The 13,235-nt window shown below is 55.9% G+C and overlaps 1 protein-coding gene across 1 annotated transcript in view; it reads left to right on the forward strand.

The window, feature by feature from the left end:
• Positions 1-10,426: 10,426 nt before the first annotated feature.
• Positions 10,427-13,235, forward strand: part of ANO1 (anoctamin 1) — a gene marked incomplete at its 5' end in the record, with an annotated part of 161,917 nt that continues 159,108 nt past the window's right edge. The window contains one exon of the mRNA XM_082661150.1: positions 10,427-10,484. Within this exon, the coding sequence (XP_082517276.1) occupies positions 10,427-10,484 (58 nt within the window). The remainder of the gene's footprint in view (positions 10,485-13,235) is intronic.

Consider the following 13,235-nt stretch of genomic DNA (forward strand, 5'->3'; position numbering starts at 1 on the left):
TGCCCGAGATCGCCAAGCTGGCAAAAGGCAGATGGGTATGAGTCAGCAGTCTCTTAGCAAATGGGACCCTCCCCCTAGTGCTACTGGCCCTGACGCCTGTATCGAGGAATGTGGGACCACCTGCGGGTGGCACAGGGTCCTAAACGCCTGCTCAGGGCACCTCCCCTGAGCCTCCCAGCAACCAACCCGAAGAGCGAAACAAGAGCCGTTACACAAGTCAGTGTCCACAAAATAAGACCAGTTGCTCAGAGGGAAGACGCCCAAGACCAGCTGCTTCTGGGCATGAGTGCAAGTTTCACCTTCCGTGGGCCAGGATTCCCGGCTGCAAGCAACAGAAGCTGAATCTGGTTCTCCATCTGGAAAAGAACATGATGGAAGGCCCTGTAAGAGGCAGGAGTAAAGACAGCCTGGGAGGCCACGAGTGGGCCGGGCAAGTGTCCCGCCCCCAACGCTGCCGCAGGACACCCTGCCACTGCACATGGCTGCCGTAGCAATGGGACAGTGCCACACCATTCCAGGAGAATCCCAACGCTGCCCTTTCTGGTCCAGAAGCCGAGCCTCTCATGGGCACGTCTGATTAGCCAAGCCTGGGTGACATGTCCATGGCCCAGTTGCTAAGGAGACAGACCTGGAGGACTTCCCACCCTCTTCCACAGGAGTGGGCTCTTATCCATCAACATCACACACAGAAGATGTCCCAATAGGAAGGGAGGTTAGGTGCTGGGCAGCCCCTCCCCCAAATGACCAAAACCCACCACATCCTCTCTGAGGAGTCCCCCAGGACAGCCTCTCATGGGGTCCACTGAGAACCACAAGCTCTAACTGCCTGAAAAGCAGGGAGTGAGGGGCTGGTGCCTTTCTGTGTAAGTGAAGCCACTGAGTGAAGCGGGGGGTGTGGGGAGCTGGGCAGACCCAAGGGTAGGACCATGATCCCCCTCCAGGGGCCATTTGGGCCCCTTTGACACAGAGACTCATGGCTGCCTGGGGATCCTGTGGTCCTCGGCAACTTGCAAATCATCCCTATCATGAACGTGGCAGCTCTGGGCACCCCTGCTCTCCAGGACCAGCTGCCCCAAACAGCCTCTCTGGTCCCAGAACCAATGTCATCCCCGTAAGCCACTGAGAAGCTGGGGTCGTCTACCAGGTGGGGTGACTTGCATTTTAGACAGTGTGTTCCAAACTTCCTGGCTGGCAGGGACAGAGCAGCCGAGCGGTTTGTTTGTTTTAGTTTGTTTTCTTTGTTTGGTTTATTAAGCTGTCCACGTGGTTGGGGTCAAAGCACGCACACGCTGTGCTTTGCGGAGCCTCTGTGTGCCCCGCCCCCGCGCGGCCCTGCTCTGCTCTGTGCCCAGAGAAGAGGACAGGGGCCAGCTGTTATGGACTGTGTCCATTTGTCCCTGCTACCTTCTGGATTCTGGACACGGTTGGCCATCGGGACCAGAGGACAGGAGAGAGACACTGGACATCTATTCTTCTGGCCACTCCCGCCAGGCTGGGCCCCTCTGCTGAAGGGTCTGCCACACCCGCACCAGGCAGCCCTTTCCTCCAGCCCAGCCCCCTCCCTTGTCTCTGGGCATCAGCTTCCCACTGTTGCCAGCATCTCGCTGCCTCTTCACCCCTTACTGATTTCCTCTCACCTGACCACACCTCTGTAAACTATTCTTTCATTAAACTTGTCATGGGCTGAATTATGCCCCCCCCCCAATTCGTATACCGATGCCCTAACCCCCGGCACCACAGAATGTGACTACGTTTAGACCTGGGGCCTTTAAAGAGATGGATAACGTAAACTGAGGTCACTGGGGTGGGGCCCTAATCCCATAGGACTGGTGTCCTTATAAGAAGAGGAGGTCAGGACACAGACACACACAGAGGGACGACCCCGTGAGGACACAGGGAGAAGACGGCCGTCTACACGCCGAGGAGAGAGGCCTCAGGAGGTCCCAGCCCTGCCCACACCTGGATCTGGGATTCCAGCCTCCAGGACTGGAGACAGTGGACCCTGTTGTTTAAGCCGCCCATCTGTCACATTTGTTACGGGGGCCTGAACCGATTCATACAAAACCCCTCTGGAGGGAGTCGTCTGTTTGCTGCCAGGCCCTGACTGGTACATATCACAGCAATTTCGTATCAAGGGCTGGAAGGTGCTAGGCCAGGTGCTCCCTGCATGGGTTCCCTTCATACTCGGCCCCACCCTTGAAGATGGGCGCTCTGGTGCCCCTGTTACCCCAGACCACGGAGCAGAAACTAAGGCCGAGTTTGAGAAGACGTCAAAGGGTGCAGAGCCAGGACTGGTCCCCGGGCAGCCCCACCCACACCCCCGTCTCCGCGGCTTCTCTGACCGAGAGAGTTCTCGCTGTCCAGAGTGAAAACAACCACCGCGCTCGCCCAAAATGGCCCTAAATTCTTTAGACTGAAATTAAAAGTGGGGCCGGAACACAGCTCTGGGTGCTTCCTGACCTGTTACACCAGCCCTGGCCCAGGTGATGACACGGGGTTCCTGCCCGTGTGCAGGGAAGCGGCCGGAGGAGGTCCTTCAATCCCAGAACAACTCCGGCCGCCATGATCAAAGACCACGGAAACGGCCAACGTGCTGCAAACAGTTGGATATTGGTCCAGACCCTGCGACGTGGCCATGGAAGGGCAAGTCCTGCCCCGAGGACCCCCTCACGGAGCCGGGCGCTGAGGGCCAGGCCTGCCACTCGCCAGCAAGGCCGCCTGTGCTTTGGGCAGGAACACGCTGACAGCTGCAGTGGGAGTGGCGTGGGCAGCAGCGTTGCCCTTCCAAAACGGGACACAGCACAGCACAGCAGCCTGCAGGGTGGGCCCGACCAGCATCTGATGCTCGCCCGCCCGCCAGAGCGGCCCTGAGTCTTGAGGGCTGATGTTGGCTGATTCTCTGAGCGTGAGGTTTTTAAATCAAATGTTTTGTAAGCGAGAGCATAAGGGTGGCCTGGGGACATGACTTACCCTCTGCTTTTCAAGGACAAAGGAAGCCGACTCCCGGTCCGTCGGGCTGTCCCCCAGATGACTGGCCCTGTACACCCGTCGCCAGTGCATCGTGGGCGGACTGTGTCGCGGCTCTGAGCCCTCTGCTGATAGCTGAGGTCAGAGTTTCACTTTTCCTTCTCAGATTCCCTTCAAATGTCTGGGAAAGCGTTATCTTGAGGGTCTGTGAACAGTTCTGTCTCTGAGTGGCAGAAAGGGGGAAGGAAACCCCCCAAGGGGCCTCAAGGAGCCCTGCTCGGGGCCTTCAGGGAAGAGGCAGCCGGGTATCCCACGGGCTGTGCTACTGACGTTTTCTTTGGGAATCAACATCCCCCAACCAACCCTGAAGAAGGGGTTGGCATTTGGGGCACAACTGCCGCCTTGTGCAAAAGACCCCGCGTGACACTGAGGCTTGCCCCGCGGATCTAGCTGGGGCTGGCCCTCCAGCCACTGGATGGGCCATCTTGCCCGGCAAGTACCTGCGATCAGATGGCGCTGTCTAAGCTTTTGTAGGCCAAGTACCTGAGAAAGGCTGAGTCTTAAGAAACAGATTCCCTGGGTGATGACAGACGCCTTCTTGATTGCGGTATTTTTAAACTAAACTCCATGGGAAGCGATCCTTCTCTAGAGACCGTTTTACCATCAACTCCTGAGTAAAAGCTTGATATCTCTGCTGAGGACCCATTGAATGTTCTTTGGGCCTTTGGGGCTGAAAAAGCACCAGGTGTGTTGAATTACAGATACATCTACCATCCTCAGATAACTTAGAGACCATCTGGAGACTGTCATCTCCCCTCTGGTTTATAGCCAAGAACCTTGGCATTGATGTTATTTACTCTGAAAAAAAACCAGGCTGTTATCTTTGACGGGGCATTGAGGGTGAATGTTTGCACCATTAATTAGAATCCGTTTAGTTCCCCAAACTCAAACAATATGGGCAGCCTTTAAGGGTAAACAGACCACAAGATGTTAGTCATACCTGGAAGACTGTGGGCTGAGTGTCTTCCCTTGGGCCCCTCGCCCACTTCATCCTGCAAACAAACAAGCGGAGGAAGGTTGAGGAGAGGTCAAGGAGCCCCGAGCCTGGATTTTGGACGGAGAAAATAAAAGGGACTAATTATGGGTTTTTTCTATTGTTTCCATAGCCTTCTTGTTCCATAATAATGTGTTGCAATGAGTGTGTTGGGTCTGCCCGTGAGAATTCCAAATTCTAGAGAAACAAATGGAAGTTTTGTACAGTGCATTGGAAAGAATTCTGGAGTTAACTAGAAATTTCTAGAATCAATTGGACCTGGATTCGACTCCCAGTTCTGCCACATGCTAGCTGTGTGGACTTGGGCAAGCCGTGGGAAGCATAACTCAGACCTCACTTGGTTGAGGTCACCCAGGTAAAGACAACAAGGCAAATATTGAATTCTGGCGACGTTGTGTTGCCCGAGATCTCTGAGGCTGAGGCTGCCCTCCTGCGTCTAAGGGGGAAGATGGCCAGTGGGGGGAGGGTCACAGTGTCGGATCACAAAAGCTGTGTCATGTGCCGAAGCGAGCATTATTATTGTCGGTATTTCCCCTAACGCAGCCCCCGGGCCACAAGTGCTCTGCAGACCTGCTCGGGTGCAAAGGGAACCCATCTAGGGCGATGGGGGGTCACAGACGCAGTGAGAACGCAGTGCGGGTTTTCACTTCCCTTGCAGATATTTGCAGCATGTCAAGGAGAAAGTCTCAGCCTGCTGCCAGGAGGTCCAGGCACTCTTTACCAGGTGGTCTCCCGGGCGATGGTACCATCTCAGGTTCACGGTCTCCGGGGGCGGAGCATCCAGGTAGACCCGAACATTGTTGTATTTTTATTGTCCTTTATTAAACTATCACCTTCTGTTTATGGCCAGTGATTCTGAATCTCCATTTCCAATAGTGATATTGGGTACTTTTAAAATAAAGTTTGAGGGCTTCCCTGGTGGCGCAGTGGTTGAGAGTCCGCCTGCCGATGCAGGGGACGCGGGTTCGTGCCCCGGTCCGGGAAGATCCCACATGCCGCGGAGCGGCTGGGCCCGTGAGCCATGGCCGCTGAGCCTGCGCGTCCGGAGCCTGTGCTCTGCAAGGGGAAAGGCCACAACAGTGAGAGGCCCGTGTACCGCAAAAAAAAAAAAATTAAAAAAAAATAAAATTTGATAAGCCCTATAAAGGAAGGACATCCTGATACACGTTACGACATGGAGGAACCTTGAGGGCATCATACTAAGTGAAATAAGCCAGACACAAAGGGACAGATACTATATGATCCCACTCGTGTGACGTCCCCAGAGGAGTCAGATCCATAGAGACCGAAAGCAGGACGGTGGGCGCCAGGGACTGCGGGAGGGGGATGGGGAGTGAGTGTTTAATGGGGACAGAATTCAGTTGGGGAAGATGAAAAGAATTCTGTGGATGGATGACGGTCGCACAACATTATGAATGTACTGAATGCCAAAGCACTGGACACCTAAAAATGGCTAAAATGGTAAATTTTGTGTTATGTATGTTTTACCACAATTAAACAATAAAAACAGTCCCCAAAAGTTTGAAAAAGTGAGCTGGATTAAAGGAAAGTGTGAAGCAAACCATCGCGCAGGGGGTCACTGCTCAGGCTCAAACCAGGATGTGGGGCTCTGGGCGACCGGCGTTTAGGAAACCCTGGATCTCTACCTTAGAGCACATCAGTTCCGGCACAGACTCTGGAGTCAGGCTGCCTGAGCTCGAGTCCCAGCGCTATACTTAGCGCTGTGTGACCTCGGACAAGTGACTGCCCCTCTCTGAGTCTCGGTTTCCTCATCTGGAAAGTGGGAACGATAATAGAATGGATGGCATAGAGCTGATATTTATGGAGTGCCTGGAACAGGGCCTGGCACACGGTAAGTGCTTGTGAAATAGACTCCCGAGGGGAGGCACCCAGCGGCTGCCTCTGCAGCAGGCCCCTCTGCAGGTTAAGCTCTCAGAGATAGACCCGCTTCAGCTGTAGTTCCCCTGCATCAGTGCCGGGGCCCAGGCTCACTCTGGCAACTGCGTGCCCCCGTCAGGAGCCCCTGGTATCAGCTGCAAGCAGCTGTCTCCAGTCTCCAGCTGCAGGGAAGGCTTGACTGGTCTCTCCCCAGCTCACCACCTGCTCTCTAGTCCCCCTCCCCCCTCCCCCCTCCCCCTCCACCCCCCTTCTCATAGCCACTGAGCTCTCTGCCCAGCCTTGCCCGGGGCCCTGTGTCATAGTGGGACCCTCCCCAGCCCCTGCAGGCACCTTAGTGAGACCCCTTAGGTCCTTTCCAAAGACACCTTGGAAACAGTCCAAAGGTCCATCAATGGATGAATGGATAAAGAAACGTGGCACAGCCAGACCACGGAACATCATTCAATCACAAAAAAGAAATGAAGCTCTGAAACGTGCTATACCGTGGACGAGCCCCAAACACGTTATGAATTATGACAAAAGAAAATTATGAAAAAAGAAAACCACTGTGAAAGGAACGGGACACAAAAGACCACATTTTGTATGATTCCATTTATATGAACTATAAGAGAGAAATCCACAAGAGACAGAAAGCAGATGGGTGGTTACCAGGGGCTGGCGGTGGGGGACAGGGAGTGACAGCTACAGGGTCCTAGGTTTTACCCAGAGTGATGGAACTGTTCTCGAAGTACACAGTGACGATGGTTGTACAACACCAGGAATGTACCAAATGCCACTGAATTGTTACTTTCAAATGGTTAACTTTATATTATGTGAAATTCACCCTGATACTATTTTTTCTTTTTTTTTTTTTTGCAAAAACACCTGCTCGGTCCTGCTCAATGCAGCTGCCTGGGACCCACTGTGTGCCCGGCCCTGCCTTCACATTCATCACTCCCGACCCATCACTGCCAAGCTGGCCTGTTCCAACTGCCCCGCACCCCCCACCGTGGTCCCCAGGTCAGGGGCCACTGCCGGCTCTGAGCTGCCCAGTCAGGGGCGTCCTCCCCTGCCTTTCAGGGTCCGCCACATGTCCCCGCCCGCCTCATCTGAGGATGACACAAATAACAAGACCCTCAGGGCTTACAACGCGCCAGGTTCTGGGCTGGAAGTTGGGTTCTCTTTCCAGCTTCCCCAAACCTCCAGAGGTAGCTACTGCCGAGGCCCTTTTTACAGATGCACAAACTGAGGTGCCTAGAGGCAACTTGTCCACACTGGGTGCCGGCCCCTTTTCGTTTCCCCCGGGAGGCCCCGGGCTTAACTCCTCCGCCACCTTGCTTATCTCCTCCGGCTGTACACCGGCTCTGGGGGGCGGGGGGTTCACCCCCTGCCAGGCCTGAGAAGGGGCCCTACCCATGGCGAGGGATGCTCAGAGAACCAGATCGAAATCAAAACACACTTCCCGAGACTACCAGAAGTGAGTATTCAAGTGACCCGTGACCCCGGACGTGTTCCGAGAATGAGTGACAGTGGGGGCAGGGTGTATGTGACAATTTGGGCATCTCCCGGTCTCTCTGAGGGGCCTGAGTGACTGCAGGTGATACACGGAGGGGTCTGCAGAGGCGGGTGGCCTTAGGCCCTGTGACACCGCTTGTCAAGTCAGCTCTGGCCTCTGACCGACTCCTGAGCGGCATTTGGGGGAAGCGGAGACCCAAATGCCGTTACTTGGTGGCCTTGAGTCCTGTCTGATAAGGCCTGGGGAGGGCTGAGCCTGTCCCAGCAGGGCCCTGGCCTCACCCTGCAAAGCCTATTTTAAACCAACCCTAGGGCCTGAGTGCTGGCCCCAGCTCTGCTGCGAACTGTCTTTTCTCCCTCCCTCCCTCCCCGCTTTGCCGAAAAGGGAAACCATTTTCCATAATTATAAGCATTGTGCGGCATGATTCCCGTATCCGGTAACGACGGCTCCGGCGGCGGCAGGCGTGCCCCTCCCCAGGACAGTCCACTTGCCCCACTCTGCTTTTGACAGAAACGTCTTCCTGACTGCACAGGGGGCTCCCTGGCAAACGAGTTGGGGCCCCAGGCACCCGTGCTTCTAGGGCACTCGCTCCCCTTTCACGCCACACGGGAGCCCGGTCTCGCCCCAGCCTGGCAGCAGTTACCAAAACAGCAGCGCCCGAAAGCAATCTTGGTAAAAAGGCGCCAGTTCGGGTATTTACTCAAACATCTTTTAAAACTTGATAGGATGAAATATCTTTGTAAAAGGGTCTGGATCTCTGACCGGCTCTTCTGCATATGTTGGACACAGCTGAAGGGTTTCAGCAGAATGCAGCTTAATTGGAGCCAAGAAATGAAAAGACGAAAAATGGCTTCAATCGGAACGAATCAACATCTATTAACGGCGGTTTAAAATATTTCTGCTAATAATAATACATCAAATAGTCTGCCTTTAGAAGCCGGCTAACTAGACAATAGCCCATCTCTGCCCCCCAAAAGGTAAACAAGGATGGTTAAAAATAGCCCCGAGACCTATTTACATTTTTTTCCTCCTGAGCGTTTTTGGTTTATAGTTCATCATTCCAGAGGTTAGAATTCTAAAATTTTCTCTGTGTATTTACACAACTGAGCTATTGCTGCGTATCACGTTGGCTATCAGACTCTTCCAAGAAAAATGACTTTGTATCTGGACTCCCGCACACCCATGGTCTGGGTCAGATGACTAGGCTCTGTGAAATGCACATGGCCCCAGCAAGGGCCCCTACAGCGCTTTCTCTCCATCCAGACCCCTCGGCCATCCTAGGTATACACGTGGGGTGCGCAGCACACAACTTGGGGCTGCCTGGCAGCCTCTTCACAGGATGAGACTTCATCCACCCACAGCACCCCACCAATTTTTTAGTCCAGACTGAAACGAGATAAATACAAAGGACAATTGCAGGTCACCTCTCTCCCTGACCCTTTGGGAAGAAGGAGGCTTGAATCTCCTCTCTGTACACAGCACTTTGGGTGGAGGGCAGGGAAGAACGTCCCAGCTGGAGACATTTCTTTGTGGTTTTGCTGCTACTGCAAGCGTTTCCGCCCAGAAGAGTATGCTTGGGTACCAATGCCAGCAGGCTTGGCAGGGGTCAGGGAGGACTGGTCATCCATCCTCAAGGACGCATAGATTCCTTTCCCGTGGATGTGGTCTGTCTCCCCAGGGTGGCTGGATGTGTCTCCACCCGGAGCCAGGCAAAGCCGGGGGCTCGTGGGGTATTTACTTGGCAGGTGATCCAAGGGTCCCCGGACCAGGTGGGCTCCCGGCACTAGCCTGGCTCTTCCTCAGGCTGTGGAAAGTGGGAGATGGCCTTTCAAAAGGTCAGGCAGGCTGCCCCGTCCTGCCACTGCCCGTGCAGTGATCAGGGAGCAGCTTAAATTAACGTTCTGTTTATGGCAGTTCTGCCTCAGAATTTATAGTTATTTACCTGGAGGTGTCCCGGGTGTGAGGTTTGGGGAGACAGGAGGCGCCTTGCCTAAGGCTCTCCGCACTCTCCTGATGCCCACATCTCCGCTGCCCGGGAGGGTGCTGAATTGTCCAGACCTTGCCTTCTAAACAGGGATAGGGCTGCAGAGTGGTACCTCCCAGCTCCCAGCCCTGAGCCAGGCTGCAGGATGTGGGTGGGAAGTCCCTGCCAGCACCCCTGGCTGAGTTCTCTTAGCCTCGCTTAATTAGAATCCTCAAATAACACAGTTTTCTCCCATTTGGGGGCAGTTCTCACTTTATCCAGATTCCCAAGTTCTGCATAGGTTGGTGTTCAAGTTCAGGCCAGGCACTTGCCCTGTAACCTCCAGATCTCCTTCCCATCCCTGGGCTTCACTTCCTCCCTCTTCTGACAAATTCAGAGTGATGAATTGGGGTCCCGCCCGGGGGAGGGGGCCGTGCACTCTCCACTGACGCCCTATGCTGTGCCAGCCTCTTGGGGCTGGATCGCTGCCCCCTCCCCCCAGTCAGCACCCCTTCCCTGGGGCCCTGGCTGGGGACCCGTCAAGCACAGACGCTCAGGGCCCCACTGTTCACCCCGACTGATAAGACGGTCCGGCAGCTGGTGGAGACTCGCCCCGCAGAGCGCAGAGCGGGAGGCCGGGGGTGGGCGGGACCCGCGGGCCGATCGCTGCGGCTGGCCTCCAGCGTCCCGCGCCATCGCTCGGTGTCCGGGTGGCCGCGGGGGAGTCGCGCTGCGCACGGGGCGGGGCAAGGGCGGTGTCCGCAGGTAGCCCCGGGGGGGGCGGTGGCGGGGAGCCGGCCAGGACCCCCAGCCCAAAAAGCCGAGGGGGCGGAGCGGCGCGGCGGTGCGCGTGGGCGGTCAAGTTTGGCTCCTGCACTTGCGGCTTCGCGTGCTGCGTCTGGGGAGGCGAAGGGGGACCGTCCCCTCCCGAGTTGGGCTCGGACCCCGGCCCTCAGAGTCACTGCAGACCTCTGGGGGTGACTTCATCACCCCCTTTCCTGGACCCCGTGCGTCCGGGGCGCACCGGAGCCGGGCAGCGAGCCACGCCATGCTGGAGGGCGACATCGGCCTCGAGGGGCTGCCCCCTAAGGAAGCCCCCGCAGCTGGTGAGTATCCAGGGGCGGCGCAGGGGGGCGAGGGCCCCGGGCGTGGCGGCAGCGGCGTCGGGGACGTTCCGGGACAGCGGCTTCCCCGGGACCAAGGGGCACGCGAGGGGCAGGCGACAAGGACCCGCGTCTCCGGTGGCGGGGACCGTCCCCGGCGAGGTTTGGGGGGGGGGGCTGACTTTGTCGGCCGCAGGTCACTGGGGGCACTCACAGACAAACTGACGGCGGACAGCTGGACCGCGGGCCGGGCGGGGCTGGGGGAGGCAGTGGCCCCCTGGCAGGCAAATGCCAGGCCTGCCGTGCGGTTTTCACTTCCTGGGAGAGCATCTCCAGCCGTGCGCGTCCGAGGCCCTCGGCAGACGGAAGGTTTTCGGATGTTTTCACAGGCGCTATGAATACACATAATATTTCCGTGCTATTCTAGAGATTAATTTGTGATGTAAAGTGACTACTCTGACTTGAAGTCATAATGGAAACTGCGGTGGAACTTGGGGGGGACACACGAGGCTTGGACAGGAGTTGGGAGGGGGAGTCCCTGGCTTCCTTGGCCCCTCCCTGCACATAAATCACGACCCTGGCTATTTTTATACCAATAATTTTAAAATAAATGACCCAAGCAATGTTTCCTGAATGATTTTTCCCCTCCCAGTTCAGAGGTTATTAAATAAAACCTCAGAGCGGGACAGTGACGAGGGGCTAGAGCGGGCGCTCGGCCTTATTTAATTATACAGCTGAGTTCCAGCCGGGAGCGCCCTGGTTAGGATGCTGTGCCCTGCAATCAGAGCCACCTGGAACCAGGAGCTGCTAACTATAGCACGGAGCACTGCTTCTTGTCCCTTGCTCCTCCCTCCTCCCCCCCATGCCCCCATCTCTTTTGGTGAGGGTGGGCTGGATTCCCATGGAGCAACTTATCCTGATGTCTGCTTCTTAAAGAGCCCCAGTTTGGCTTCTTTCTAGAAATGACACTGTATACTCATCAGATTCTTCCCAGGAGGAAGAGAGAGGGGGCACTGCCAGCCAGAGGGGGGAGGCCAGACCTAGGAACAGGAAGGAAGGGACAGGCTTGAGAAGTCAGCCAGGACAGTTCTGGGCACACTGGCCTGCTTGCATGAGTGGCTTCTTCCAGCTCCCGTGTGGACAGGATGAGTTCGGGAACCAGCTGGGCACAGGAGCCCCAAACTCAGCATCTGTGAGCATCTAACCAAGCCCTTGCCTCCCGCTGGCACGGAATTAAGCACTTCACTCGTTTCATCCTCAGTCCAACCCTGTAAGCTGGGAGCGGAATCGTTCCCATTGTGCAGACAAAGAAACTGAGACCACACAGTTAGTACATGGGGCTACCAAAAGTGGAGCCCAGGATGTCTGGGTCCAGCTCCCAGGAGGCTTCTGGCTCTCTCTTGCCCCACCCCAAGCAGAATCACCCAGTGATGCAGCTGAAACTGATTCCTGCACACAAGAGTGTACTAGCTGGGGACTTGCTCTTTGGTTCTGAGAGCCTCTAAATTGGGGGGGGGGGCATATCTCCGATGCGAGGATCGGGGAGGCTTTCCCTAATGGAGGGTCTGATCCATCAGGTCTGAGCCGTAATGATGGACAGACTCCACTCCTAGAGCAGACCTGCTGCTCCCTTCACCTGCATCTCCACTCTGTGTGGTGGGCAGGGGTCTCGCCCCCTTTCTCCTGCTCTGGGCTTTAGCAGTGACAGGTCTAAGACCCCAGGACCAGTGCCCCAGCCTCCATTCCTGGGTTTGCCGCTGGGCATACTGTTCCACCACAGCTGGCATGCAAGAAATGTGGGCAAACTCTGACAGCATCACACTACTGTCTAGCTCATTCGGTGTAATTAAGACCCAGAGGCTGCATTGGCGCTCGCAGGTAAATAGGAAGTAATAAAGCCGGGGAGGTGGAGGATAGAAAGGGACCTTCGTCCTCTGCTTTGTCTCCATGCCAGGCACTGAGGCCCTGAGAGGGGATGTCCTCGCAGGGGGGTTCAGCTGTGGAGAACCCAATTCTAAATCCCAGCTTTGCTGCCTGCAGCTCTGTGTGACCTTGCCCAACTTACTCAACCACTCTGTGCCTTAGCTGTCAACCCAGAGGGTTTGTGAAGATGACTTGAGTGTATAGCCTTTCTGCTGGAGGGGCTCCGCTCTGTGCATGAGTACCGCCCCCACTGCTGTCATCCCCTGTTAATGCCCCCCTCCCCCTCTCCATCTTCATCGCTACCAGCTTCAGTTCACAGACCCAGATGTGAAGTCCTACCGGATGTTCTGAGACTTATCCCAGGACCAGCTCATTCTTGCTTCCCCGGAGCAATCGATTGTTACAGATGCCGCCTCCCTCTGTGCCTTCTTTAGAAGCTCCCTCGTTATTTATTAATAAGCTATTTATTCATAAGCCTGTGGTCAGCACCTCCCGCAAGGGCAGGTATGATCAGGACGAGGTGGGGGTGGGCACCCCTCCCCCAGGACACGTCTGCCCGGCTCACTCCTGTTCATCCCCCAAAACCCTGCTGGGAAGTCCCCTCCTCTTGGAAACTAGCCCAGGTGCCTCTCTGCACTGATGGCACCCTGGGCGTGGAGAGAGGGAGGGGGGCTGTTGGTTGAGCAGTTCACTGTGTGCTGGGCGTCGTCACATGTGAGCCTCACCTACCTTATGAGATGCACACTACTATCTCCCCATTTATGGATGAGAAAACTAAGGCATGGAGAGATTACTCAAGGTCAAACAGCTGATAAATGACAGATGCAGGAT

Source organism: Grampus griseus, assembly GCF_964374135.1.
Source record: "Grampus griseus genome assembly, chromosome: 8".
Taxonomy (NCBI): Eukaryota; Metazoa; Chordata; class Mammalia; order Artiodactyla; family Delphinidae; genus Grampus; species Grampus griseus.